Raw genomic sequence first — 27,067 nt, forward strand, 5'->3', positions numbered from 1 at the left:
AGCCGCGCGCCCCTCCCCCTCCGCTTCGGCGGCCCGCCCCGCCCCTCACGTGACCGCGCGGCGCCGGCCCTCCTCACGTGACCTCTCCCTCTCGCCCGCCCCCTGGTGCGCGCCTGCCGCCCTCCACACGTGACCCAGGGGCTTTGGGCCCGGCGCTGTCGGCGCCTCCGCGCGTGCTTACGCACGTTGTGCGCGCGCGCGTCAGCCCCGCCGGCGTTCCCGGTCACGTGTCCGGGCGCCGCGTGCTCCCAGGGGCCCCCGCGCGGGACCCGCTTTCTCCGCGCGGCGTGTCCGCCCCGGACCGAGCCGCGGCGGGCCTGCGGCGTGCGGAGAGGGGGCCCCGGGCCTCTGCGCCGCGGGGCCTTCACGGCGACCGGCTGGGCGAGAGCGCGCGAGCGGCGACTGGGGCTCGCAGGCTAGTCCCCGCCCCGCCGCCAGCCGGGCGTGTGACCTTGGGGAATCCCCGCCCCCCCGAGCCTCGGTGTCTCCGTCTGTGCGGTGGCTCTGGGCCGGGCAGCGCGCACAGTGCCTGCTCCAAACGGCTGCCGGGCGCGCAGGGAGACAGCCGTGCAGGGTCCGGTCCCGGCCGTCCGGGGCGTGGCCGGCCGCTGACCCCCGCCTCGTCAGCCCCCGCGGGCGGGACGAGGCTGCGGGCTGCGTGGGCCTCGCTCGTCCCGGCGCGACCCGCCGGCCTGAGCGGCCACGGCCCGACCTGGGCGGCGGCTGCTGCCTGTGGCGGTGCCGCTGGCCCTCGCTAGGTGGCACTGCCGCCGGGGACCGAGCGGCGGACCGTCCGGAGGCTTGGAGGCCCGCGGCCGGCCTCCTCCTGCCCCGGGCCCCGGCGCAGCGTGCGGTGGGGCCCGGGGAATTCTGCTGGCCAGGTTGCCCGGGCTAAAACGCCTGGGCTTTGCGGGGAGCGGGCTGCAGACCCTGGTGCGCGGGGCTGGGCCACTCGTGTATCTGGTCAGGGCGGCTGAGCAAGGCCTCCTTCGGCCGACTTGGGCTCTGGGCACTTAGAGGCGGCTGAGGCGTGCTCTGCTCGCTGGGGCCCTTGTCTCCTTGGGGGAGCCCGAACGGTTGGCTCCAGGTCCCCTTCGTGTCCGTGGGTGCAAGACGGTAGCATAGAAGAGGCTGTGGCAGCCGTGCCCACTTCCTGAGTCAGGGTGTCTTGCAAGTATGTCTAGTCCCCAGCAACTGCGCAAGGTAGGCATTTCTTATCCCTGTTTTACGAGTGGGGGGCAAGCGGTGGCCACGCGAGGACACCCAGCTGGCAAGCAGCGTGCTGGGCTTCCCTCCAGTCCCTGCCGCTCTGCCCCACTCTGCCTCCCTCGGATGCTTTCTCAGGAGGGTTTCACATAGCTTGACTCCAGTCAAAAAAACCCCACAGATGCGGCCATTTGGAAAAGCCTGAATTCCACATTTTAATTAATGAATGAACTTATTTATTTGTGGTTTTTAAAAATTTTACTTTTTTTTTAGAGTGAGCAAGGCGAGAGGGGCAGAGGGAGAGGAGAGAAAATCCGAATAAGCAAGCTCGGTGCTCAGCCCGGTGCAGAGCTGGACGCGGGGCTCGATCGCATGACTGAGATTATGACCCGACCCAAAACCAAGAGTCAGATGCTTAACCGACTGGGGGACCCAGGCGCCCCTGAATTCCATATTTTGTAAAGGGTTTTAACAGAAGGAAACAAACTGACGAGACACTCCCACGGCGTTTCACGGACTCCAGAAAGTCAAAAGTCGTGGGCACTGAGGGGAGAGGGGTGTCTTCCTCTCTGCTGATCTGTTTGGTGCCTCAGCTCTCGGGCTGGGAGAGCCCTCTGGTAGAAGCCTAGCGTGGAGTCCTATCTGCTGAAATGTGGAGGGCAGGGGCATTAGACATGAAGGGAAGTGATGGTTACAGTCACTTGACGAATCCTCGGGTGCTAGGGAAGCAGGAGTGAGTAAAACAAAACTCCCCGCTCTTGTGCAGCCTGCGTTCCATTGGGGGAAGCTGATACGGCAAAGCCAGCTGACTCACGAGACCCAGGATGCCACCTGCCGCACGTGAGGTAGCGCTGAGTGCGTCCGACCCTGTCCTCACCCTTCCCTGCGTTCAGCCCGGTGGGAGGTCAGACATACGCAGGCCCTTCACTGCAGCTATGGGACGTGCCTCAGAGGACAAGACTGGAGCTCGGTGAAGGCATCCCGCAAGAGGCGGCACGCTAAATCCTGAAGGATAAGTAGCATTCCTCAGGGGGAAAGGGCTGGGCGCTGTCCCTGGCAGGAAGGATGGCGTGTGGGAAGGTTCTGAGGTAGGACCAGAGCAAGCCGGAGGAAGGGCCGGAAGGCTGTGTCTGGAGAGGGACACAGATGAGGCAGGCAGAGGTCAAGTCTTGGTAGATATTCAAAACCATGTTTAGGAACTTGGGCTTGACTTTAAGATCAAGGAGGACCTTATCCAGGCAAGTTACTCAGCCTTTCTGTGCTTTGGGTTCTGTTCCTGTAACAGGGAGATAGTCCTCGCACCTACCTCATACGGTTGTTGGGAGATTGGGCAACATAACATGAGGAAAGTGCTTAGAGTGGCGCACCTGGTAAAGAACTTTCAAGGTTTTTGGAAAGTGGAGGATCAGCATACCTTGAGTCTCAGGAGAGGAGAGAGGGTAGGAAATGAGGCCAGTGGCGAAAGCGGGGGTTGAGTTGCGGAGACCACGGTAGGTTGTGCGGGTTTTATTCAGAGTGCAGAGGGAAACCAAGGCAGGTTTTAAGCTAGGAATGGCATGATCTGATTTAAAATGTTAAAAGGTCATTCTGGCTGCTCTATTAAAAATGAACTGTAGAGTGAGTTTGTTTTTTTTTTCTCCGAAAGGGCATGTGTTATCAGAGTGAGCAGATGCACCTGTTTGGGACACAGTGAGCGGCTTTCTCCTTTGACAAGCTCCCAGAAGCACAGTATTCTGTCACAGACTCAACACATATGTGCCAGGCACTGGCTCTTTGTGGGGAACCGTAGGGGCACTGGGGAGGCAGCAACTCCTGGCACAGAGAGGAGGCTCCTTCCACGACAGCTGCTACTCACTTGATCCTGAGCACACAGTAGTGGATAAACTGGAGGCGGATGTCATCAACTGTAATACAGAGTGATGAACAGAGGGATCAAGAGCGATAAGGGCCTTGAAGGGTGATATTAGTCAGGAATAACTCCCAAGAAGGAATGTAAAGAAGTTACTTAGATGGAAATGGGGGGACATTCTGAAAGAACTGGGCCTGAAAGTAGAAGGAGATCGGGAAGAAAGGTAAGGGAGAAGAGGGGACAAGGAGAGGGCTCAGCAGAGGCAAGAGGGGTAGAGGTGTTCGCCTTTGGAGCTTGAGCCTGAGGCCCCAGGGCAACTCCGATAGTACCAAGCCAGAGGAGGTCAATTTACCAATACAGCAGTAATTTAAAAATTTAAAAATCTTTGATCCATCAACGTCACTTGGAAATTATTAAAGAAATGTGCAGAAATTTTCCTGCAGTGGAATACACTGCAGCTATTAAAAATAGTTACCAAAGAACACTCACTGACAGAGGTATTTGAGAAACAGTAAGTGGAAGTTACAAGTCTAGATTTACAGAGTGCTCCTTTATTTTTTAATTTTTTAAAAATTTTTTAAATTTTAATTTTTAAAAATTTTTAAAAATTTTTTAAAAAATTAGAGCAGGTGAGAGAGCACAAGCAGGGGGAGCTGCAGAGGGAGAGGGAGAAGCAGACTCCCCGCTGAGCAGGGAGCCCGACGTGGGGCTCGATCCCAGGACCCCGGGATCATGACCTGAGCCCAAGGCAGACGCTTAACCGACTGAGCCACCCAGGCGCCCCAGGGTGCTCCTTTAAACAAAATAAGTAAAAATGTATGTGATTTAGTTATGAACCCAACAAATGCATATTTTTGTACACTAAAAACATGAGGGGTGCCTGGGTGACTCAGTTGGTTAAGCGACTACCTTCAGCTTGGGTCATGATCCCGGAGTCCCGGGATCAAGTCCCGCATCGGGCTCCCTGCTCGGTGGGGAGTTTGCTTCTCCCTCTGCCCCTCCCCTCTCGCATGCTCTCTTTCATTCTCTCTCTCAAATAAATAAAATCTTTAAGATTATTTATTTATCTATTTATTTATTTGACAGAGAGAGACACAGTGAGAGAGGGAACACAAGCAGGGGGAGTCGGAGAGGGAGAAGCAGGCTTCCCGCAGAGCAGGGAGCCCAATGTGGGGCTCGATCCCAGGACCCTGGGATCATGACCTGAGCCGAAGGCAGACGCTTAACAACTGAGCCACCCAGGCGCCCCAATAAATAAAATCTTTAAAAAAAATGAACAAGTACGTTCATGGCAGTATATTATTTTTAATAATTCAAAACAGGAAACACCACAAATCCCACAGTGGTGGCGTGGATGAACGAGGGCGTGTCCGAACAGGGAGTGTGCTCAGCAGTGCCCACAAGTCTCACTAACATAATGTCTAAAAAACCACACAAAGATTATGATTCTCTTTATATAAATTTAGCAAGCAAAGTCAATGTGTGCTGTTAGAAGTCAGAATAGTGGTTACTTTTTTCAGTCATTTTTTTTAAGTTGTGGGAAAATACATGTAATGTAGGATTTACTATTGTAAGCATTTTAAAGTGTCCGACCCCGTGGCATTCAGTACATTCAATGTTGTGTATCCATGGCTTCTGTCGAGCGCTTGAACTTTAAGCAGCATCCCCCCCTCCGCCCTCCATGATGTTCCTTTTGGAGAGGAGGGAATGATGACTGGGAGGGAACATAATGGGGACTTCTGGGTGGTGGTAATGTTCTATTTTTTTATCGGGGTGGGACTATATGGATGTGTTCATGTTGTCAAAATTTAGCTGTTCACTTGTAATTTATATATGTTTTGTATGTGTATCATATCTAAGTACACATTAATTTGGAGATATGTAATATCTACCTATTTGTATAGATAGCTATTATATAGATTTTTTTGTTTAAGAAATAAAATTATTTTATTTAATAAAATATTTTTATTAATGTATAAATATATTAGATATTTATATGTAAAGTGTTAACAGTCTTTTTTTCTAGGAGGTAGGATCATGAATCTTTTCTACTTTGTTTTGCTAATTTGTGTTTTCCAATTGGTTTTCATGAATATGTATTACTCTGGTAATAGTTTTTAACAGTGAAGTAGTTTTAAATTTAAAATAACTTGGGAGGCGTTTGGGTGGCTCAGTCATTAAGCGTCTGCCTTCGGCTCTGGTCGTGATCTCAGGGTCCTGGGATCAAGACCCACATCAGGCTCCTTGCTCAACGGGGAGCCTGCTTCTCCCTCTCCCACTCCCCCTGCTTGTGTTCCCTTTCTCTCTGTCTCTCTGTCAAATAAATAAAATCTTAAAAATAAGTAAATAAAATAACTTGGGATGCCTGGGTGGCTCAGTCGGTTAGACGTCTGCCTTCGGCTCAGGTCATGATCTCAGGATCCTGGGATCGAGCCCCGCATCGGGCTCCCTGCTCAGCATGGAGCCTGCTTCTCCCTCTGCCTGCTCCCCCTGCTTGTGCTCTCTCTCTCTCTCTGTCAAATAAATAAAATCTTGAAAAAATAAAGGAAAATAGCATTAATTGCAGTGCCTCACAAGAGAAAATGTTCCTTACCATCAGAGTCAATGGGAGTGTCCCCGCAGAACTTTGCCTGGTTACCATTTTGCCCCAAGGCTGACCCTTCTAGATGTGTCCATCACTCTGCATGGTTCTGGCTGGGACATTCTCTCTCCCTGACCGCCTTCTGGTGGGTGTGGGAGGAGGGTGTGAGGGAGACATGTGGGAGGGAGGTCCAGCTCTCCTTGGCCACCGGGTGGTTGTACTCAGAGGACTCTGTCGAGCTGGAATTAAACTTGAAGTAGAGCTCACTTCTCAGCACATAGGCTGAAATTGGAATGATACACAGAAGATTAGCATGGCCCCTGTGCAAGGCTGACATGCAAATTCATGAAGCATTTCATATTTTATTTAAAAATAAAAAATAGGGGTGACTGGGTAGCTCAGTTGGTTAAGCGTCTGCCTTCGGCTCAGGTCATGACCCTAGGGGTCCTGGGATAGAGTCCCGCGTCGGGCTCCCTGCTCAGCAGAGAGTCTGCTTCCCCCTCTGCTCGTGCTCGTTCTCTCTTCTCTCTCTCAAATAAATAAGATATTTTAAAAAATTAAAAATTAAAAAATAATAAACTTGAAGCAAAAGCTGGGGAATCTGAGAAGACGGAGGCCAAGGTGAGCAGGCTACATGGACTGGCCCGAAAGGAGCGTCAGGAGCAGCCAAAGGCTTCAAGCAAGCCCATGACCCTCCAGTCCATCATTCCAGAAACAAGCAACCATTCCAGAGAACACTCAGCCTTCCTCAGCCACCTTGCATCCACCAAAAGAGAAAAATCTTAAGTACTAAGTACATCTGCATGTACAGCTCCCTGGCATTCTTGTTCAGGACTTTTTTTTTTTTTTTTTTTTTAAGATTTTATTTATTTATTTGACAGAGAGAGACACAGTGAGAGAGGGAACACAAGCAGGGGGAGTGGGGGAGGGAGAAGCAAGCTTCCTGCTGAGCAGGGAGACCGAGGGAACACAAGCAGGGGGAGTGGGGGAGGGAGAAGCAAGCTTCCCACTGAGCAGGGAGCCCGAGGCGGGGCTCGATCCCGGGACCCTGGGATCATGACCTGAGCGGAAGGCAGGCGCTTAACGACTGAGCCACCCAGGCGCCCCTCTTGTTCAGGACTTTGAAATGCCTCTAAGTCACCCTGTTTTGCTGGCTTCCTCCTCTTTGAAATCTCAGTTTCCTGCAGATGCTCAGGAACTATTACCTTCGCCTCCTCGTACCACCTTGTTCATATCTCTACCCGAGCGGTCACCACACTATGTAGTAAGTCTTTGCCACCAAACTGTGACCTCCTTAATAGCTAGGTGCTTTGATCACTGTATCCTCAACACCTATACAATCATTGAAAACAGTAGATCCCCAACAAATGTTGATCTGAAATGTTGAAGGTGGGTCTTTTTCCCACCTCGGATCCTCTCACCAAATGGAGTGATTGCACAGTTTTCTTCTCTTTTCCTTAAGGCTTTTAGTCTCCACTCCTTTCCTCGCTTCCAAGATTTCTTTCGTTCTTAGGAGATCATTACATGTATGCATCTGTCCTGCAGCTTGTGCAGGTCTGTGCCCACTGCCACGCATCACAGGGCCTGTGGCCACTCACTTCTTTTCCGGTACTTGTCTTGTTTTTGCCCTTCAATTTCAGGAACTGAGGACATGTTAAATAAGTTGCTTTTAGCTGAGCTTTTATTTATTTTTTTAAATATCAGTTTCTTGGATTTATTTATTTTTGATTATGTATTTAATTTTTTTACAATAAACATACAGCATATTTGTAATGAAAAGAAATAAACACATAATCAAAAATTTATAAAAGACACCCACTGTAAAGCCAATGTGTAAGCCATCACTGAGAGTAACAGGCAATAACTGATTAAAGCATGAAGTATTCACTGATAAGAGAAAACTTTAGAAAGGACTTAGGGCCATTATGGACAAAACAGCTAATATCTGGTACAGAGAAAGTAGTCACTGATTGTCTCAAGGCAATGGGCTGGTGGAGGGAGCTTTTTCATGGAAACCATGCCCTCAGTATCATTTTACTTTAAAGTAAAATAAATATCCTGATTTTCTTAAATCCAGCTTTGACCACAGTCTAATTCATGTCCAAATGAGTGTGATGATACTGGGTATAGAGGAAGGTTTAGCTGAGCTTTTTTTTTTTTTTTTTTTAAGATTTTATTTATTTATTTGAGACAGAGAGAATGAGAGAGACAGAGAGCACATGAGAGGGGGGAGGGTCAGAGGGAGAAGCAGGCTCCCTGCCGAGCAGGGAGCCCGATGCGGGGACTCGATCCCAGGACTCCAGGATCATGACCTGAGCTGAAGGCAGTCGCTTAACCAACTGAGCCACCCAGGCGCCCTAGCTGAGCTTTTAAGAAGGAATTTTCCCCTACACACTAGAAGATGTCTGTCCTATACTAGCCTCTTTTCTTATTTGTTGAGTCCTCATGACAAGCCTGGCACTGTGCAGGTTCATGATCTGTCAGCAGAGGCAACCACTGCCTTAGGGTGGTTTTCATCGACTGGACATCCTTTGCGAACATATAGCGGGGCATTTGTCTTAGTCCTTGGTCAGATAGAGCTTCCTTGAGGAAGTGACATTTCTGTCAAACGTTCAAAGTTGACTAGAAGGTGGTTGAGGGGAAACAGGTGATAAAAGAGCCAAGGGAACAACGACAGGTTAAAAGGCCCTGGAGTGTGGAGGATGGGGCAGGGGCCGGGGTGGATAATGTCCATGATTTGAAGACCTCACCAGTAGCTGGAGTGTGGAGCTGGGTGGAGTGGTCCAGATGAGGCTGAAGAAGTAGGCAGAGAGGGACTCAGACAGAGCCTGGATGTATGATAAGGCTGCTTTAGTCAATAATCTTAGTTGTAAGTGACAAAAATCCACCTAAGAGAAAAGGGAAGACTTAATTGCTTTCATGGTCAAAGACGTCATTGAGTTGTGAATCCTCTGGCTCTGTTTGCTCTCCTTTGCATTAGCTTAATCTTGGGCTGGCCTCTGAGAAATGGTCCTCTGATCCCCTTTGTTACACAGAAGCCAAAGACTGGGGTGGAAAGGAATGGGAGTGAGAAAGCCTCTTTTCAGGCCCCCTGGGGGAGGGCAGGAAGGTCGGCCTCTGAGGGAGTTCATGGAGGTAGAGAAGGGGACGGTTGAGGGATGCTGTTTCCAGACTCCAAAGCTGTTTGCTTTTGAAAAATAGCAAACCCACAGCCCCCTATCTCTGGAAAGGCCTAAAATGCATTCTCTCAGCTGCATCCTGAGCCTTCCAAGGAAACAGGATCATTTGGATTGGTAAGAGCAAACAAGGAGGGCGGGGACCCCAGAAACTCCTCCCGACTCCCGCCCCTCATTCTGGCCCCTGTGCTAAGCGGGTCCTGACCTATTGGTCTTGCTCGCGCTGCTTCTTCCCGCCCTTCTCAGAGTCCTTCAGGTCCCTCCCGCCCCAACTTCGGGGCTCCAGAACTCCCCGGTCCGGCGAGCTAGCTGAGCCGCAGAACGTCCCACCCTGGGACCCCCTTTTATTCTGGGCTCCGGCGCTTCCGCCTCCGGGGCGGAGACTCCTCCCCCTCACTGTCCCAGTTGTGTTCCCTGGAAGAGCAGCTGGGAAAGCGTCCGCCTGCTCCGGCCGGGGCGAGCGAGAAGCCGGCCCCCTCCCGCAGCCCCGCCGCCCCGCCGCCCCGCGGCCGCCCGCGCGCAGGGCCCCTCCGGCGGCGCGGGCGCTCCTTCAGCACCGCGGACAGCGCCCCGCCCGCGGCATGGCCCTGCGCTCCGGCCCCGCGGCGCTGCTGCTGGGCTTCGGCCTCCTCGGGCTGCGCGCCGGTAAGGCCGGGCTCCAAGCTGCAAGGGGGACCCCCAGAGATGGAGGAGCCTGCGGGGGGACGCCTGGGCGGCCGAGCTGGGAGGAGGACATCCCCCAAGGAGTAGGCGATGCAAGGAAGCGAGAGAGATCCGGGCAATGGTGGTGGGGAGAGCGTGGGCACGGGAGGGAGTCTCCCCAGGCCTTCTGGGGTGGCAGGAGGTCACACTCTGCGGCTGAGATGCCATCTGACTTCCCGTGAAACATTATCTCCAGAACTCTACCTGGAAGGGCACCCTCCCTTAGCTCTCCATCATTTTCTGTGCCCCACATTGGGCTCCTGATTCCAGCCACTCCACCCGGGCAAGACAGGAAGGGGAGAGAAGTGACTTCTCAACTCTCTTGTATGGTGGGATGGAAGACTTGGAAGGGAAGGCGCTCTGCCAGGCTGAGGGGTGGGGGTACATTGTGCAGGGCTGCAGGAGAGAGAGTCTGTGGAGGGGCGGGTACAAAGGGATTGTGCAGCTAAATGAGCTTCCCACACCTGCATGCCATCTCATGGGAGGTGGGCTCCCGTATGTGTGGAACTGGGGACTGAATACACGTCTGACACACAGCGCAGGCAGCCCAGCTATCCTCGCCAACCCAGTGCCTTTGAAGGTGGGGGTGGGGTGGGGTCAGGGCCCAAGTCACGTGTGGAGGCGCATAATGTTACTTGTATGCACAGATGGTCCCTGACTGAGGAGAAAGGTGGTGTGGTGGGAAATAAAGAGCTGTTCCCTTTCACCACCATCCAAAACCCTCCTGAACTGCAGGGATCTTTTGGGAGAAGCTGTGAAAACAAGAAATCTCAAGTCTTTTGAAACCATAGTCTGAGACCTTGCAGGAAGAGCGGGTCTCCACTAATCCTTGCAGAATGGGTTTTTAGTCTGGAGACATCTGTGTGAGGCTGTCTGGTTTCCTGGTTGGTGATCTCAGAGAAGGGTTTCTCTATGAGGGGCCCCCGTGGGATAACCGAAGCATTTTGCTGTGTCCTTAGGGATGGAGAGGTGGGAGCTCCTGCTTTGGCCTGGTTGCCCCACTGCCTAGGGAGAGTGGGATGCTAGGTGGGCCCTCCTTGCCTACTTCCTTCCTTCCTGCCTCCCGCCCAGGAGTCTCAGGTACTGACACGGAGGAGCGGCTGGTAGAGCATCTCCTGGATCCTTCCCGGTACAACAAGCTCATTCGTCCAGCCACCAATGGCTCAGAGCTGGTGACAGTACAGCTCATGGTGTCCCTGGCCCAGCTCATTAGTGTGGTGAGTGGGGGCCCAAACTCTCTGCCCAGCTACTCAAGTCAAACAGCCAGAATTACTCCCCTGGATCTCCCCAGGCTTGGGGAGGTATGGGAAGGACCATGGGTGGTTGTAGCGAGCCTGCAGGCTGAGGGGCCTTCTCGGCAGCTTCTCTTCTTCCCTGCAGCACGAGCGGGAGCAGATCATGACCACCAATGTCTGGCTGACCCAGGTTAGTGCTGGATCTGAAACTTGGTGCTTCCACTCACCAGCTCTGTGACTTTGAACATGTTAAACTCTACAAAATTCATTTTCTTATTTGTAAAATGTAGATTCTAATAGCTTAGATGTGCAAATTAAATGAGAAACTATCTTATGAGCCACATTTGCTGGGCAGGGAAGTCACTGTGGGGAGGGGATGCCTTTTCAAAGCCTCCTCAAGCCAGATTGCCTCCCCCCTCCTCCCCCACCTCCCATCCTGTCCTTGACCTTGAGCCTCAGCAAGGGCATGGGCTGGTAAGGTTCCCTCTCTCCCTCTCTCCCTTTCCCAGGAATGGGAGGACTATCGGCTCACCTGGAAGCCCGAGGAGTTTGACAACATGAAGAAAGTTCGGCTCCCTTCCAAACACATCTGGCTCCCAGATGTGGTTCTGTACAACAAGTAGGTGGCCTTGGAGCAACGGGAAGGCTGGAGGAGACCACAGGGTGCTCTGAGAGGGAAGGGCTCTTAGGGAAAGTAAATTAGCTCGCACAGCGGGACAGAAGGGACTTCTTGTTGGCACAGACACCAGCACTATGCAGCAGACAGACCCAGACGACCCCAAGGTGATTTGGGCCATGGCCAGTCCCCTCTCCGCCAAATCGGAGTCCCATTGTTGGGAGCCACAGTGGGATAGAGACAAGGATTGACAGCCCCAGCGCCTATATGGATTCAAGAATAGCCTTTCCTGGAGGATTGTTCAGGATCAAAGAACCTGGAGGCCCCAGGGTCTCCTCTGGGTTCCGTCCCCTTTCCTGCAATAATCCCACTTACCTCCAAGATCCTAAATCACTAGTGGGTGCATCTCCTGCTCCCACCTGCCCCTGTCCCCCTCATTGCTTGGGGCTCCTTACTCTGGCCTCCCTGGCTCCCCCAGCCTCTCCAGCGTCTCCTCTGCATGGGGAGCAACCAGCTTGCACGACAAGTAGCAGGCAGCCCCCGTCATCCACCCTCTTCTGCCTCCAAAAGGCCTCACAGGCCTCCTGACCACCAACTCACCCAGGTCCCCTTCTTGCTCCATTCCTGCCCCACCTCTGCCGACTCCTGGGTGGTTACCCTCAGACCTGGCTCTCCCCTCCTCCCGCTCAGGGCCGAGTTGATGGGGGGTGTGTGTGTGTGCAGGAACGCGTGAGCCGGGGCTGACCGCGCTCCTCCCTCGGCAGTGCTGACGGCATGTACGAGGTGTCCTTCTATTCCAACGCCGTGGTCTCCTACGACGGCAGCATCTTCTGGCTGCCGCCCGCCATCTACAAGAGCGCGTGCAAGATCGAAGTGAAGCACTTCCCGTTCGACCAGCAGAACTGCACCATGAAGTTCCGCTCGTGGACCTACGACCGCACGGAGATCGACCTGGTGCTCAAGAGTGACGTGGCCAGCCTGGACGACTTCACCCCCAGCGGCGAGTGGGACATCGTGGCGCTGCCCGGCCGGCGCAACGAGAACCCGGACGACTCCACGTACGTGGACATCACGTACGACTTCATCATCCGCCGCAAGCCGCTCTTCTACACCATCAACCTCATCATCCCCTGCGTGCTCATCACCTCGCTGGCCATCCTCGTCTTCTACCTGCCGTCCGACTGCGGCGAGAAGATGACCCTCTGCATCTCCGTGCTACTGGCGCTCACCGTCTTTCTGCTGCTCATCTCCAAGATCGTGCCGCCCACCTCCCTGGACGTGCCGCTCGTCGGCAAGTACCTCATGTTCACCATGGTGCTCGTCACCTTCTCCATCGTCACCAGCGTGTGCGTGCTCAACGTGCACCACCGCTCGCCCAGCACGCACACCATGGCGCCCTGGGTCAAGGTCGTCTTCCTGGAGTGGCTGCCCGCGCTGCTCTTCATGCAGCAGCCGCGGCCCCGCTGCGCTCGCCAGGGCCTGCGCCTGCGGCGGCGGCAGCGCGAGCGCGAGGCGGGCGCCCTCCTCTTCCGGGAAGCCCGCGGGGAGGCGCGCTCGGGGCCGGCGCGAGGCGGAGCGGGGGCGGGCGGCTGCGGCCTCCGCGCGGCGGTGGACGGCGTGCGCTTCATCGCGGACCACGTGCGCAGCGAGGACGACGACCAGAGCGTGAGTGGCGCGGCCACGCGAGGCCCACGCGAGTGCGGGGCGCGGCCGCCGTGGCCTCCTGGGGCTCTCCTCGGTGGGCTTCCGGGAGGCGGCGCCGCGGAGGCTGGAGTCGGTGCGCGCGGCGGGGACGCGGGGGGCCTTGGTGGCTTTGCGGCCGGCCGGTGGCCGCGACCCGAGGCCCAGCCCCCGCCGGCCCCCCGAGTCCGAGCTGGTGACTGGTGATCGCAGCTCTCGGCACGAGGGGCTCCGGGTCCCTCGCCCGTCCCGCGGGGGGCGGAATTGGGGGCGGTCGAAGATGGGTGGGGGCAGAGGCCCAAGTCACACCCCTTTTCTGCGCCTTTGGGACGCCTGGGGGAATCGCTTTGGAGGAGGGGCAGGCGGAGGCGGGGGCTTCCCAGAGCAGCGCCCCCGCTGTGCGCGCACCGGCTCTTTCCACCGCGGGCCCCGCCGCGGAGGGGGACCCCGGGAGCCCCGAGCCCGCGCAGGGGCAGAGTGCTACGGGCGGCGGCGGCCAGCGGTCAGCCTGCGGGTACCGGCAGTGGTTGCCATGGTGACCGGCCAGGTTTCCGCTGGGATGCAGCCGTTCCGGTTTGGGGGTGAAGGAGGGCGGCTCCAGCGCCACCGCTCGGGGTGGGGGTGGGCGCTTGAGAGCCTGGCCTTTCCATTCCCCAGGAGGGCAGGACCGCGGGCTGGAGGGGGCTTGGCCAGGGAGCAGGGTACGTGCCTGCTGGGCGGAGGCGGGAGCAGGCCCGGGGAGACGCGGCCCGGCCGCGCCCCGCCCGCGCCGCCCCTGCCGCAGTCCGCTCGGTGCTCGGTGCCGTGGCCTACTTGGACGCCGCGCCGGCATCTCAGACCTCACACGTCCAAGCCCCAGTGCTCCATCTGAGCCCCACCACCGGCTTGCTTCTCCTGCAGTCTCCCCATCTGACAGTAAACGGCATCACCGTGCACCCAGAGGTTCAGACCCAAAACCTGGAGTGATTCTTGACTCTTCTCTCTCTCACCTCCCCCACCATCCAAGTCAGCGGAAGTCCTGCCCTGTGAGCACAATCTCCAAAGTCCTCTCAGCTATCTCTTTCCTCCTCACCTCTCCAGGGTCCTCCCGGGACGGTAGGCCTCCCCTAGCCCTTCCCGGACCGGGGCAGGGTCTCCTGGGAGTCTCCCCGAGTCAGCTCTGTTCTCCTTCCTCCAACATGCGATGTCTCCTTCTCACCTTGTGCCTTCTCCTCCCTGGCTCAGGTCACTGGCCCACTAGTCTAAGCAAGCAAAGCTCTGTCTTACCTCAGGATGTTTGCACCCATTGGTCTCTCTGCCTGGAATGCCCTTCTTTTTTTTCCTTTAAAAAAGTATTACTGGGGCTCCTGGGTGGCTCAGTCCGTTAAGCATCCGACTCTTGATTTCGGCTCAGGTCATGATCTCAGGGTTGTGGGATTGAGCCCCCAACCCGGCTCTGCCCTCAGTGGGGAGTCTGCTTGGGATTCTTTCCCTCCCCGACTTCCCCCACCGCCCACACACTCTCTCTCTCTCAAATAAATTTTTTTAAAAAGTATTATTACTATTAATGTTCGCTCTCCTGTTTGAGAGTAGGTTGCAGTCATTGTGACCCTTTATCGCGAATACTTTAGTGTGTCTTGTCCTGAGAATAGAGATGTTGTCTTGCATAACCAGGATCAGTGACCAAATTCAGGAAATTCAACATCCATATAATATCTTTAACTGATATAAAATCCATATTAAAAGTTTTCCGGGGGTGCCTGTGTGGCTCAGATGGTTAAGCTTCTCCTGGTCCTGGGATTGAGCCCCATGTTGGTCTCCTGCCTTGGTGGGGAGCCTGCTTCTCCCTCTCCCTCTGCCTCTCCTCCCTGCTCATGCTCTCCCTTTCTCTCTCAGATGAGTAAATAAAGCCTTAAAAGAAAAGTTTTCCAACTTTTGGGGCACCTGGGTGGTGCAGTCCGTTAAGCATCCGACTCCTGGTTTTGGCTCAGGTCATGATCCTCAAGGTCATGAGATGGAGCCCTGCATCTGGCTCTGTATCAGCTTGGAGTCGAATTGAGATTCTCTCTCTCTCCCTCTGCCCCCCACCACTGCCATGTGCACCTGCTTGCTCTCTCTCAAACAAATAAATAAAGCTTAAAAAAAAAAAAGTTTTCCAGCTTTCTCAGTAATGCCCTTTGCAGCGCTCCCCACCCTGATCCAGGATCTCAGATTGCACTCAGTTGTCCTACCTTTTTCTTTTCCTTTGATCTGGAACAGTTTCTCAGCTCTGTTTTTCATAGCGTCAACATTTTGACGGGTGTGGGCTGGCCCTCGGTTCGGGTTTGTCTGATTGCTTCTTCACGTTGTTCCAGCCACAGCTGGCTCCTTCTTACATTCCAACGTGACCTTCAGTGTCCCTTCCTCGGAGAGGCCATCCCAGACCACACCCTCCAGTGTGTCTTCCCCTCCGTAGCTCTCTCTCAGTTCTCTGTTTCCTTATCAGCACCCACCAGCGTGTAATTACTTTAGTCTTGCTTATTTGTGCCCCTTTCCCTCCGTGGACAGTGAGCCACAGCCAGCATTTGTCTGGCTCTTGGCCACACCCCCGTGCCTGGCACGGAGCCAGGCCCATAGCCGGTGCGAGCAAGCTGTTGCTCAGCAGCCGACCAAATGAAGGCGCACAGCGGTCTCCTTCCTGGGCCCCCAAATGAATGTGTGCAAAGGCCCTGACTCAGGCTCAAGGGGGGCCGGCCCCGTGACAGCTGTCAGACCCAGACGGTATCCTCTTTCCGATGGATTGGTTGCGTCTGGGACCAGTGCTCACCCTCTGGGGCCTGCATGCTGGAGCTGCTGCTGTTGGATGGGCTGCCCCAGACAGTCACGGCTGGACGGGGGCCTGTGGAGCCAGCCATTCACTCGATAACGGCACTCTTTTGCACAGGCTGGGACTGCAAAACGAATCAGCCAGGGTCCCTGTCATTTAGGAACTCGTAGCTGGCCGGGGGCGGGGTAGGATGGCAGACACGCAAATTGAAATGGCAATACAGTGCAGTAAAAACACTGTGATCAAGATGTGTCCACCTGCTGAGGGAGTCCGGAGAGGACAGTGGTTCATTCTGATCAGGAGTATCAGAAAAGATCACTTCAGAGAAGAGGTAACATTTGGTTTGGGCTTTAGAGGATGTGTAGGAGTTCACCAGGCAGAGAAAGGGAAGACCAGAATTCTAGACAGAAAGGAAACTCAAAGGCACAGAGACTTGAGAGCGCTCATGGGGCTTTGGTAAGTCTGGGTCAGAGGGAGGAAGAGGATGGTAAGTAGGTAGGTGCGTATTTGTCACGGGTGGGTCTTCAATCCAAACTTGGGAGTTTGGATGGGCCCTGAAGGTGGTGGGGCCGCTGGAGGCTTTTAAGCAGGCAAGTTGGGAGCCACACTTTGGAAAAGTCACTGTGGGGTCGTGGAGGGAGAGGAGGGGGGTGCGTGTGTACAGGCGTGTGTGTGTGTGTGTGTGTGTGTGTGTGTGTGTGTGGTGAGACCGGCCTGTTCCCATTTCACTCCTGTCCTGCATCATGTGACTGATACCCCGGCCTCCTTTGTCTCCTCTGTCCAGGTGAGTGAGGACTGGAAGTACGTTGCCATGGTGATCGACCGCCTGTTCCTCTGGATCTTTGTCTTCGTTTGTGTTTTCGGCACCATTGGCATGTTCCTGCAGCCTCTCTTCCAGAACTACTCCACTGCTCCCTTTCTGCACGCAGACCACTCAGCACCCAGCTCCAAGTGAGGCCCTCCCGGCTCCGCGCCGCTCCACCCCTTGCCCTCTGTACACAGTCATTTTGGGGGGAGGAGGGACAAGTGAGCTACGGGGCGGGGGGGGGGGGGGGGGGAGGCGCTGCCACAGACCCAGCCTCTCCTCTCCGCCCCCCCCAGCCCCTCCCAGTCCCGCTGGTGAATGACAGCGCGCCCTGGAGGCTGGAGGCTGGACCCGCTGCCGTCCTGTCTTCTCACCGCAGCCGGGCGGGAGTGCTGCTGGTCGGGCATGAAGGCTGAGAGATAGGGCATGGAGATTGGGCCTTCCCCTCTGAGGGAAGTGTGATGGGGAAGGGGCCAGGTCGGGGCAGAGTCCCAGGGCCCCTGCCTAGGTACCCGGCTTCTGGGCTGGCAGGTCTGCCCAGGGGCTTACCTGGCGCTGTGGTCAGACCCCTGGGGGCCCTCCAGCCCAGCCCCGCAGCCCCTTGCTTCTAGGGGCTCCAGGGCCCAGCCCCAGGTCCCTGCACCCCTGGACTTCCCCCCACTTTCCTTCTTGCTCGGGCCGGGTGGGGCGGGCCAGGCTGGGCATCGAACCCCTGCGTTGGGAGCCTTCCTTGGCTGCTTGGAACCACGTCCTCCAACTGTGCACAAAATGCAAGCTCTTCAGCGGTCTCCCCACTTGAACTGACCGGTGTTTGGAGTCAGGAAAGTGAAGCTGTTAGCTCTGAGCAGACCCAGCCTTTCTGCACGCAGCAGAGGGGGCTGGGCAGGAGAGAGTCAGCACTGGCCTGGCCGCACCCCACAAGCAGACCTGAGCGGGGCGGAGGCAGAACCTCATTGCCGTCATCAGCTCCTCAGAAAGCACGGCCTTTGCCTCTGTCCTGTGGGCCTTGTGGAGGCTGTATCCTGACCCTGCTCCCAGGGACCAGCTGGGGGCCACCTGGCCTCTTAGCCCAGGAAACAGACCTCTGATGGACCTCCTGCCCCAACCCCTGCCATGTGACTGGCTCTGATTTGTGGTCCTGGCCTGTCCTCAGTGCCAATGGGGGCCGGTCACAGACCGGTCAGGCTGCCCAGCGCGGCCGAAAGGCCGGCTGACACAGACCATGCCGTCCTCGGGGGCCCAGCTGGACCCCTGCTTCTGCAGTGCTCACGGGTTGGGGGAGACGCACCGCGTTGGCCACGGGACCAGACGGTCTCAGTCTGGATTCCGGTCCTGGCTCATACCTGCTCGCTCAGCCACAGGGAGCAAGTCCCTTTGCCTTTCTGGGCCTCAGTGACCTCATCTCTCGAATGGGGACGGTAGCGAGGAGGAAGCAGCCCAGTCTGTACTTGGCGAAGACTTGGTGTGTGTGCAGGCCAGGAGCTGGGCAGAGCTGGGGGCGGTGGGCTCACCTGACTGTCCTGACAGCCTTCCTCGCACACCCCTCCTCTCCCTCTCTCTTCCTTGAGCAAACAGAGTCCCCTGAAGCAGGGTGGGAGTCTGGGGAGCCGGGGACTGGAGGAGTGCAGTCGAGGGGAACTTTCCAGGGGCCGCTCGGTGGGTCTGATGGCTGTTGCTCTCTGGAGTGCCCTCAGCAAAGCATCGTTCCGTTCCTGGGCTGAGCTCCTTCCGACGCAGGTGTGTGCTCAGGGCCTCTGGGTGGACCTCGTCCTGTCCTGGCTGTGGACACCCAGGTGGCCACTGGGCAAGATGTGCCTTGGCGTGTTTCCCGGCCTGCCGGAGCGGGCCCGTGACCTCCCTTCTGAGTGGGTGGCTTGGCCCTGCGGAGACGCCCTGTCCTAGAGCAGCAAATTAAGAGTTGCCTGTATCATGCCTGGACCTGCTGCGGATCCCTAGCCCTGGGGAAGCCTCCAGGAGCCCGAAGAGCAACTGGAAAGGAGCCCTCCCTCTGCAGGGTGGGGTGCCAGCCCGCGGCCCTCGCTTCTGGCTCTCCCGGGCTCCTCACTGTGGCCTGGGCCACATGGCTGGGCCTGCCCTTGCTTGGAGTACTCCTTCCAAGGGGCTGTTGTCCAAGTAAGTCACCAAAAATGCTAGAGGGCTTTTAGGCCTGGAGATTGCTGCCTGAATGGGGACAGGCATCGTCCCTTCTTTTACCTTGGTGTTGTCAGGGGAGCTCCCTGCCCCTTCCATGGGGGGCGTCTCTGGAGAGCGTCAGGTGCCCCGTTCAGTGCCCCCAGTCTGGAGAGGGCGGTGCAGACACTGGGCCGACGCCTGAGCAAGGTGGGCTTGGGAGGGGCTGCTGAGGAAGCAGGCGGGATTGTCTCCATCTGCAGGGCACCCTGCCCGACGAGCGGGCCTGCCCACTCTGCTTTTGACGGTTGGCGCTGCAGGAGGAAAGCCCTTCTTGGTGGCGCGGCGTCTGATACTGCAACAGCTGGACTGAGTCACCAAAAACTTGAAAGCAAACAAGACAAGGCAGCCTCCCAGCTGGCCTTCCCTGCAGAGGAAGGCTGTGCGTGCAGGAAGGGTGAGGGGCGGGGAGTGCTCTGGGCAGGATCTGGGGGCACGACTCCTACTCCTCCCAGCCCCAGGCCTTTGTTCTGCAGGGAAGGGGCCATCCACTCGCTTGACTCAGCTGAGCCGTCGCACGGCTGGGCCTCGAGGCGGCCTCGGGGAAAGCAAGGGGCCTCTCTGATTCGCTCCCTGGCCAGAGTGCACTCGGCGCCAGCTCTCAGCCTCTTCGTCCGGTCCCTCAGCCCAGCAGGTGCCGGCTGTCAGCCATCCAGGCCGGAGTGAGAATTGGCAGCGTGTTTCCATGTTTGTCCCAACAGGCCCGTGGGCCCAGCCTGAGTGTCACATGGCTCCTGAGGGACTGTAGGTCTAGGAGTTGTAGCTAAGATGCCTCACCCACCCACCCTCAGAGCACCGCCCCCCCCTCGGCCTTGGCCTCCCTTGTCTGTGCTTCTGGAATATTTGCACTGGTCTAGCCCGCTCCAGGCCAGACTCCTTAGGAACTCAAGATTCTTGTAAAGAAAGTTGTTTCCAAACATGTCTTGTCTCTGTGCTCTATTTGGGGGCCAGGGTCGGCAAATTTGGGAAACTGGGGGTGATGCTGGAGAAATTGGACCCATGAGCCATGAAAGACAGTACAAGACTCTGAAGGTGAGCACTAACTTTAATTTCTGTAATCGATGCCTGACAAGGGCACTCGTCAGATGGAAAAGAAATGGATAGCTCCTGGGGGGCGCTCGTAGAGAAGGGCCCTGGAGGCAGGGTCGGCGGGAGTCTCTGCACAGCTGGCGTGCGCGGGGAGGTCAAGGCTGTGGTCTGTGCGAAGGCCACACCTGTCCCCAGAACCCTGGTTTGCTTCGGGCCCAAACCTGGCAGGTGCTCCGTTGTGGCCCCTGAACGGGACCAGACATAAGGAGCTGACGAACACTCCATGCTCCCAAGGGCAGCCCTGCGACCCAGCCCCTCGGAGTGGGCGGTGCGGACGGGCTCGTTCCCTCCGCACATGGGTCTGGCGCTCATTCGGTGTGAAGGAAGGAAACTGTCTGCGTCCTTAAGACTTGGATACGTTTCTCTCCAGCGACGGAGGCGTGGGGGAGGGATCTGTCCCCTCCCCCCCCCGTCCGCCACCCCCCCCCATCCGTCCCCGCAGGGGCGACATCTCCTTCCCCATCTTCAGAAGCCTTGGATCTCGGCGGACCACGAATGACACCCACACACGGCTGTGGTCCTTAATGTGCCCCCAAACTCATCACTGGCCCTCCTGGCCTCAGCTGTCCATTGGTCGCAGACGGGGAAGGAGGCTTCGCGGTGACTCTGTCCTTAAGCCGGGGACGGATGTGGTAGAGACTCTGGCCTGAATCGCAACGCGGGAAGAGGCGCATTCTGTGAGTCACGCGAAATACTGCAGTGCGTCCCGAGACCGCAGCCCAGCCAGGCCCGCCGGGAGCCGGGAGCACTTCCTAGCAGGCGGAGCACCTGGGCCGAGGGCGCGGCTGGGGGCGGGGGGCGGGGGCTGCGCGAGGGGCGCCTGCGCGTTGGGCCGAGGTCTCCGAGGACAAGGTGGACAAGGTGCGAGGACAAGGCGCGGAACCGTGGGCTCTGCTGGGGCGCCAGGGGTGCGCAGCCCGCGGCAGGTGAGAAACCGCAGGGCCGCGGCCCCCTCTGCGCCCACGCTCCCTCCCCCGGAAGCCAAGACTGGAGACTCTCCAACAATTCAGATTCTCTTTATTTATGAGGAATGTATATTGTTAGTCACGGTTATCGAGGGACACATCAAAGCGGAATCGTAGGCTGGAGTGCAGCCGCGGTGGCGCCAGGTCTGTGTTTGGGTTCTCCCCATCCGCTCTCGGGGTCGCACCAGGACCCAAACCAACAGTCGCTCAACGTGAGTAAAGGAAATAGCTTCGAGCAGCGACAATTTTCATAAGTGATTATTCAGAGGATGCACAATAGCCACAGTTCAGACAAATCAACTACAAAGATCATTTAAAAAAAGGAAGAAGGGCGTCCTGGTTACTAAAAACAAAGATTGGACAAGAAAGTAGAGCACTGTGGGAGGGAGCTCTGACCCTCCATTCCTGGGGGGCACAGCCGGGCCCCTTCCTATAGCAGGAGCCGGTGCGTCTCATCTGACCTTGGGGCGAGCGTGGATCTGCTGCTTTGAGGGCCCCTGGGCTCCCGGTCGCGGCTCTGCTGGAGATTCTAACGCCCAAGATGGAGCAGAGGGTCTGAACGCTCCATGGGGTCAGCAGGTGAGACCTTCTGGCTGCCTCCCGGGAGGCTGGCCCCACACGCCTCTGGCAGGTGCGCTCGATGGGGCCGGGCCCCTTCACCCCAGAAGACAGGCACTGTGTCCCGACCGGCTCCGTGGGACAACCGGCTATTCCACAAAGACGTCTTGAGTATACTTAAAAAAACTTGTTTTTTTTTTTAAATTTTGGTCAATTTTTGGTCAAAAGCACAGAGGAACAGTAGCCACCAGAACCAAAGTGTGAGTGTGAGTGTATCTACTGCAGAAGAGGGGTCCAGACAGGGCTGCCTCGGCAGTACGGCGGGGGGCACGAGGGAAAGGGGACAAGCATCTGAGGGCCTGGCCTGGAGCGCCGGCGGGCAGAGACAGAGGCGTCACCTGGGGCGGGCTCAGGTCTGGCTGGTGCAGGCGCAGAGCCGGGCTCCAGAGAGGCTAGCCTGAGGTGTAGACAGGGGACCCACCTCACTCGATTCCAACTGTTGTCGGGCATCCGGCCTGCCAAGACTCCCTGACAGGCCTGAGGCCTGCCCTTCTGAAACTCCCCGGCAGACAAAAGCACTTGGATAAATGAAAAATTAGGTCTGATTTTAAAATCTTTGTAAGTACAGGTGCTCTGTAGCAGTTAAGAATCAACATTATGACATTTTTAAAAACTCCTAAGGTACCATGACTTGGTCAGCTTTCCCTGGTGTCATGGTCATGAGAAAGATACCGCGCGGTGCCGTGATCTGACCCAACATGATTGTTCTGCCCTTCCTCTCAGTCCTGATTATCTGAACAGAGAGGACTTGTGGTGCAGGACCTCTCCCACCCGGGCCTTGGGGTCTGTGGCCCTCTGCGCCCCGCGGGCAGGACAAATCCCCAGGAATGCTTCCAGAGGACAGCGGGTGTGCAGTACTGCGAGGCTGGTCTGCACGTGGGGGCGGTCGGTGTCACCCCCCCCGGGGTTTCACTCCTGTGGGCGTGAGCCCTAGGCCAGCCCTCTCCGCCGCCCAGCTGCCCGCCCTCCCCCCCTTGCTGGCTAAAGTGCAAGACCCGAAGGTCACCGAGCGCCACCTGCGGATGCCCACGGTTCAGTGATGAACTGACCGCACTTGTAAACTCCTGTCTTCATACCTGTTTCACCGAATTCTCGAAGTTCACCTCTTACCCTCTTGGAGGAAAAGGAGAAACTTAACGATCATAAGGAGGGAATCGCCAACGGGCAGAGGGAGACAGAGGGGCCTGCAGACTCTGCCAACGAAACCTCCAGCCCTGACAGGACTCAGCGCGGATCGGCCCGACCCAGACGGCGAGAGGCTGGTGTGGCAAACACGAGGAGAGCACGTGGAAACCAAAGTGGGGCTGAGTGGGAGGGGCCTGCATGGTGGGCAGGAGGGGCCGACGTGGCCCCCTCCCGGTGCAGAGGGCAGGGGTGGGCGGGCGGGCCTGGCCCCTGGCAGACGCAGGGCACACAGGAACCCACTGCTCTCAGTGTCACCAACGCGCTTCCACCAAATAAAGAAAAGGGAAAGGAAAGGAACACCCGCAGACTGACGTGACGAGGAAAGCCGCGGCCCCGTGTCGCCCCCCAGGCCCTGGCCCCTCACACGGGGCAGAGGTAGAAGTTCTTCTCCTCCTGAGGCTTGCTGATCCAGTTCCCATAACCCATGTCCCTCAGGCTTTTCTTGAAGTAGTTCTTGGCTATCTCGTACTCTCGGGCAGCTTTCTTGGCCTCACCGTACGAGAGTCGAAGCAGATCCCTGCGGTACCGGAAGGAGCAGAGCTTCTTAAACAGGAGAAAAATGTTCTTTTTGGAGACCCGGGACAATTCGTTCCGCGGCCTGGAGGAACAAAGGCGCTTGTCACTCCCCAGGAACAGAGAAGGAGGGGAGCCCGGGCGGGGGTGCGTGGGGCGGGGTGGGGGTCGCCAGGGAGCGGCTCCTCGGCAGGGCTGGGGGTGCAGTGGGGGTTGCTGGGGAGCCTGAGCAGGGGGCACGCGGGGTGAGGTGGGGGTCGCCGGGGAGCCCGGGTGGGGCTGGGGGTGCAGTGGGGGTCGCCGGGGAGCCTGGGCGGGGGGCATGTGGGGTGGGGGTCACCAGGGAGCCCGCGCGGGGTGCAGGGGGCGTCGCAGGTGAGCCGGCGCCTCACCCATCCACAGCGCCCCTGGTCCCGTCCAGGATCTCCAGGTCATAGCCGTCCGCCAGGCACCAGTTGACGCTTGTCTCCTTTGTCTTCCCCGACTGCCTCTTGGAGTCGTACACGCTGACTCGGCCCACCTAGAGGTCCCGGGAGTGACAGGGGAAAGATGGAGACCTTCCGGAAGGCCCTGGGACCCCCGGGGGAGAGGGGGCAGCTCACGATCTTTGCCCGCAGCTAGAATTCTGTGGGGCGAGGACTCCGGTCATACTAACCCCAGCTCGATTCAAACGGGGCCCAGACTAAGAAGAAAGCCCTTGGCGTCCGCAAGGACAAAAGGACCAGGTCCCGGGACACCGCAGAGGCCCCTCCCCTGCCCACAGCCGGCGACGGAACGACCGTCAGGGGAAAGTGGAGGGGGCCACAGCACCTTGGGGTGGTTGACGATGAAGGGGGGCCGCAGTCCATCCTCGAAGGCACTCCCATCTCTTGTCACACGGCAGCAGATGGCACGAGTCAGATGCCCTTGGCTGAAGAGGTAACCTGTGCAGGAAATGGAGGTGTGCATCTGTGTCTGTCTTCGGTGCTGCCGCGAGGCGGAGGCGTCTGGGGGGGACGTGGAGGTGCGGGGGGTGGGACCGAGGCAGCAGCCCCGCGGATGGTGGGTGTGCAGGGCACATGGCCCCAGAGCCACAGGCACATCACTTCGGGCTTGGGGGTGGGGGAGGGGTGCTGCCTGACCAGGAAGCCCAGACCCCGCCGCTGGAAGCCATGGTCTTCCTGGGACCTGTGGTGAGAAGACGTGCCTCCCGCCCAGCAGGTGGGCAGCGAGGCGTGTGGGGGTGGAGGGGCCCTTACCCAGCGTCACAGACTTGAGGTACACAGGCTGCAGGAAGTGTGTCAACAGTGCGCCCTGCAAGCCGAGCACGTTCCAGCGCAGGATCTTGTCGCTGCAGGACATGGTGCGGAGTCTCTCCCCGAGCCGAATGCCGTCCCACGTGGGCACAATGTCACTGGACTCCACTGGGATTGTGCCTTCCCCTGCGGAGGGACTTGGGTCAGAGCCACAGGGCCCCCAGACCAGGCCACTCCCGGCGTGGTCTTCGCACTCCTCACACTGGGCCAAGGCTGCGCACAGTTCTTCTTCACAGGTCGCACAGCACCTACTATGTGTGGGCCCTCTACTCGGTGCTGGAACAACGGCAAGCAAACCGGAAGATCCCTGTGCTCCTGGAACGTCCGTGGGCGTGAGGGGGCAGCAAGGGACAGACCGCCAGTGAGCAAGCAAAGGCATACGGACACAAGAACTCCGAATGGCAACGGGGCTCGAAGCCGGGGGGACGGATGGCGGCAGATGGCGGGGGGCCTCCAGGGACGGAACTGCCAGGGTAGCAAAGACACCAAGGAGAAGCAACAGCTGAGTAAGAGAGTTTCAGGCACGGAGAACACGAGCGAGGGCCCTGCGCCACGTGCGCGTGTGAAGTGCGGTGGGAAACTGCCACAGGGCCCTGTTCCGTTGTTTTCAGTAACAGCTTTAGTGAGATATAATTCACCCATTTAAAGCGCACAGTTCAGTGCTTTTTAGTATATTCGTAGGATGAGCAACCCTCCCCACAGTCAAGTTTAGAACCTTTCATCGCCCTCAAAAGAAGCGTCCCCGCGTCTGCCAGCCCTCCCAGCCTAGGCCCCCGGCAGCCACGAACCCACTCTCTGTCTCTACAGGGCTGCCAGCATCACATTCCCGACGTTTCGTATAAACGGAGCCACGGAACGCAGGACCTTTAGGGACTGGCTGCTTTCTCGGGGCTCATCTACACCCCTTTTATGGCTGAGTCCGACTGCACCATGTGGACAGACCCCATCTGGTTCACTCGCCAGTGGGCACACCCTGGGGGGGTCCCCACTTCTCCGCTGTTACGAACAAGCGTGCGCTAGTCTCTGTTCTCTTGGGGACGTGCCCCGGAGCGAGCTGCTGGGTCCTGGGCAGCTCTGTGGGTTTTAAGCAGGGAGGTGACTTGGCCTGAGGGCAGGGGGGTGGGTGTGAGGAGACCCCCCCCCAAAAGGGCCCTGGACGAGGAGGAGCCAGCAGATGGGAGGGAGCCGTGCACTTGGTGCCCATGTCTGTCACTCCTTGCGACTTGGTCCCACATCCCTTCTGCTCCCCACAACCCCAAGTGGTCCCACCCGCCCCCTGGCCACAAAGATCAATGATGGGAAACTGGCTTCCACACTTCTGTTTCTAGCCAGGCTCTCTGCCCTGAGCTCTGGGCAGGTACCTCTGCCTCCTAGCTGACTTGCAGATCTCCCCGACTACCAGGTGCCAAGGGGAATCTTGGTCTTCCTACACCCCATCCCTGTCCCCGGGTCACCCCTCCCAGCAGCGAACAGCAGAAACCTGATGGGCCCGGGGCTCTGCAGAGCCTTCCCATGGGCAAGACGGATGGCGCGTGTCACTCACCATTCTCCACCTTGGTGCGCAGCTTGCCTTGTTTGGGGTTCTCAAAGACGGGGTAGTGGCGGGAATCTGAGCTCTCCACGGCACGGTCACTGCAGGACTTGTCAAAGAGGGCGCCATCCCCACACGGGGCCGTGCTGCAGAGTGGGGCAACGTGAAAGCTCTCACCCATGCACGGGGCCCCCCCTTCCCTGGGCTCGAGAACAGCCAGACGAGCTGGAGGCAAGGGGCTCTCCCTGCAGCCTCCCGCGGGCTGCTGAGCTGGGTGTGGCCCACGGAACGGCTCTGACCGGTGGGCCCGACAGCCCTCGGATACCCAACCCTGGAGCCTGGCAGCAGAGACTAGACAGACCTGATGTACAGATGGAACGACACGGTCTTCTTGATTTGGAGCTTCTCTCCTCCCTTCGCAGGCTCAAATATGCTCTCCTTCGCGGTCTGGGGGTTGTATTTCATGAGCTCGCTGTAGAGGAACCTACAAGGGCAACTCTGGCTAGTGCCACGGCGGCTTCTGTGACCCGGCCCCAAGGAGGGAAAAGCCCTAGACACGCAGGCTTCCGCGGTTTCTTATGCGGAAGAGGTGGGGGACCCTCCACCGGAGGCCTCGACACCTCGGGAAGCCAGCCAGCCTCTCAGATCAGTTTCGTTTCTACCCCCTGACCTGATGAAGACCAGTGAGCTGGAGGGCAGAGCGGGGGCCAGCAGGGGGCTTCCTCGGTCCTCAGATGCACATGAAAGGGTTCTGCTCCCCTACAACCCTGAGGACCAAGAGGTCCTGGCGTGTTTTTGAGAAAGTTGGAGGGAAGAGGGCCGACTGCGGACAGCAGGCTCTGCGGCCTGAGTCCCGGAGGGGTCAGGCGTGTGACAGGCTCACGGGGCCCCCACGCTCCCCCACCTGATGAAGCCTCTCCGTGAGATGATCTCTGCGTGGCAGTCGTTGACCGTCTCCCCCTTCAGGCTGAGGGAGTCCCCCTTCACACAGCGGTTCCCTGGAAGGTGTTGAAAACAAATGTGATCTTTCCCAGGGAAGTGATGAC

General features: G+C 57.6%; 2 protein-coding genes, 1 long non-coding RNA gene and 1 other non-coding gene across 13 annotated transcripts in view; 3 read left to right on the forward strand and 1 right to left on the reverse strand.

Moving 5' to 3' along the window:
* Nucleotides 1-125: 125 nt before the first annotated feature.
* LOC129045862 (uncharacterized) lies at nucleotides 126-4,108 on the forward strand. The gene is made up of 2 exons (XR_008506200.2): nucleotides 126-1,203; nucleotides 1,480-4,108. It is a non-coding gene; the product is annotated as an uncharacterized LOC129045862 (long non-coding RNA).
* Nucleotides 4,109-5,895: 1,787 nt separating this feature from the next.
* Nucleotides 5,896-6,001, forward strand: LOC123847193 (U6 spliceosomal RNA). The gene has a single exon (XR_006791447.1). It is a non-coding gene; the product is annotated as a U6 spliceosomal RNA (small nuclear RNA).
* A 3,392-nt stretch (nucleotides 6,002-9,393) lies between these two features.
* CHRNB2 (cholinergic receptor nicotinic beta 2 subunit) lies at nucleotides 9,394-20,269 on the forward strand. The gene is made up of 6 exons (XM_045876032.2): nucleotides 9,394-9,457; nucleotides 10,586-10,731; nucleotides 10,895-10,939; nucleotides 11,259-11,368; nucleotides 12,130-13,030; nucleotides 16,615-20,269. The coding sequence occupies exons 1-6, from the start codon at nucleotides 9,394-9,396 to the stop codon at nucleotides 16,783-16,785; spliced, it is 1,437 nt and encodes a 478-aa protein (XP_045731988.1). The 3' UTR covers nucleotides 16,786-20,269.
* Nucleotides 20,270-20,914: 645 nt separating this feature from the next.
* Nucleotides 20,915-27,067, reverse strand: part of ADAR (adenosine deaminase RNA specific) — a 39,548-nt gene continuing 33,395 nt past the window's right edge. For 6 of the 10 annotated variants that reach the window (XM_064593639.1, XM_064593635.1, XM_064593637.1 and 3 more), the window contains 8 exons: nucleotides 26,926-27,019; nucleotides 26,383-26,505; nucleotides 26,034-26,167; nucleotides 24,743-24,955; nucleotides 24,434-24,616; nucleotides 24,006-24,118; nucleotides 23,588-23,715; nucleotides 20,915-23,280 (listed from right to left, as the gene is read on the reverse strand). In XM_064593639.1, coding sequence (XP_064449709.1) covers nucleotides 23,043-23,280; nucleotides 23,588-23,715; nucleotides 24,006-24,118; nucleotides 24,434-24,616; nucleotides 24,743-24,955; nucleotides 26,034-26,167; nucleotides 26,383-26,505; nucleotides 26,926-27,019 — 1,226 coding nt within the window. In that variant the 3' untranslated portion in view covers nucleotides 20,915-23,042. The remainder of the gene's footprint in view (nucleotides 23,281-23,587; nucleotides 23,716-24,005; nucleotides 24,119-24,433; nucleotides 24,617-24,742; nucleotides 24,956-26,033; nucleotides 26,168-26,382; nucleotides 26,506-26,925; nucleotides 27,020-27,067) is intronic. The other 4 variants (XM_045876500.3, XM_054507832.2, XM_045876496.3 and 1 more) reach the window with 1 other exon arrangement.

The sequence above is a fragment of the Mirounga angustirostris genome, unplaced genomic scaffold (assembly GCF_029215605.1).
Source record: "Mirounga angustirostris isolate CCGP_5_RB_7025 unplaced genomic scaffold, mMirAng1.0.hap1 SCAF_6, whole genome shotgun sequence".
Classification (NCBI taxonomy): Eukaryota; Metazoa; Chordata; class Mammalia; order Carnivora; family Phocidae; genus Mirounga; species Mirounga angustirostris.

Excerpts from the sequence above, each read along its gene's own strand:
- CHRNB2 (XM_045876032.2), top strand. The coding sequence starts at position 9,394 with ATGGCCCTGCGCTCCGGCCCCGCGGCGCTGCTGCTGGGCTTCGGCCTC. Across the intron at positions 9,458-10,585 it reads CCTCCTCGGGCTGCGCGCCG|GAGTCTCAGGTACTGACACG; the intron begins GTAAGGCCGGGC and ends CCTCCCGCCCAG. Across the intron at positions 11,369-12,129 it reads GATGTGGTTCTGTACAACAA|TGCTGACGGCATGTACGAGG; the intron begins GTAGGTGGCCTT and ends CTCCCTCGGCAG.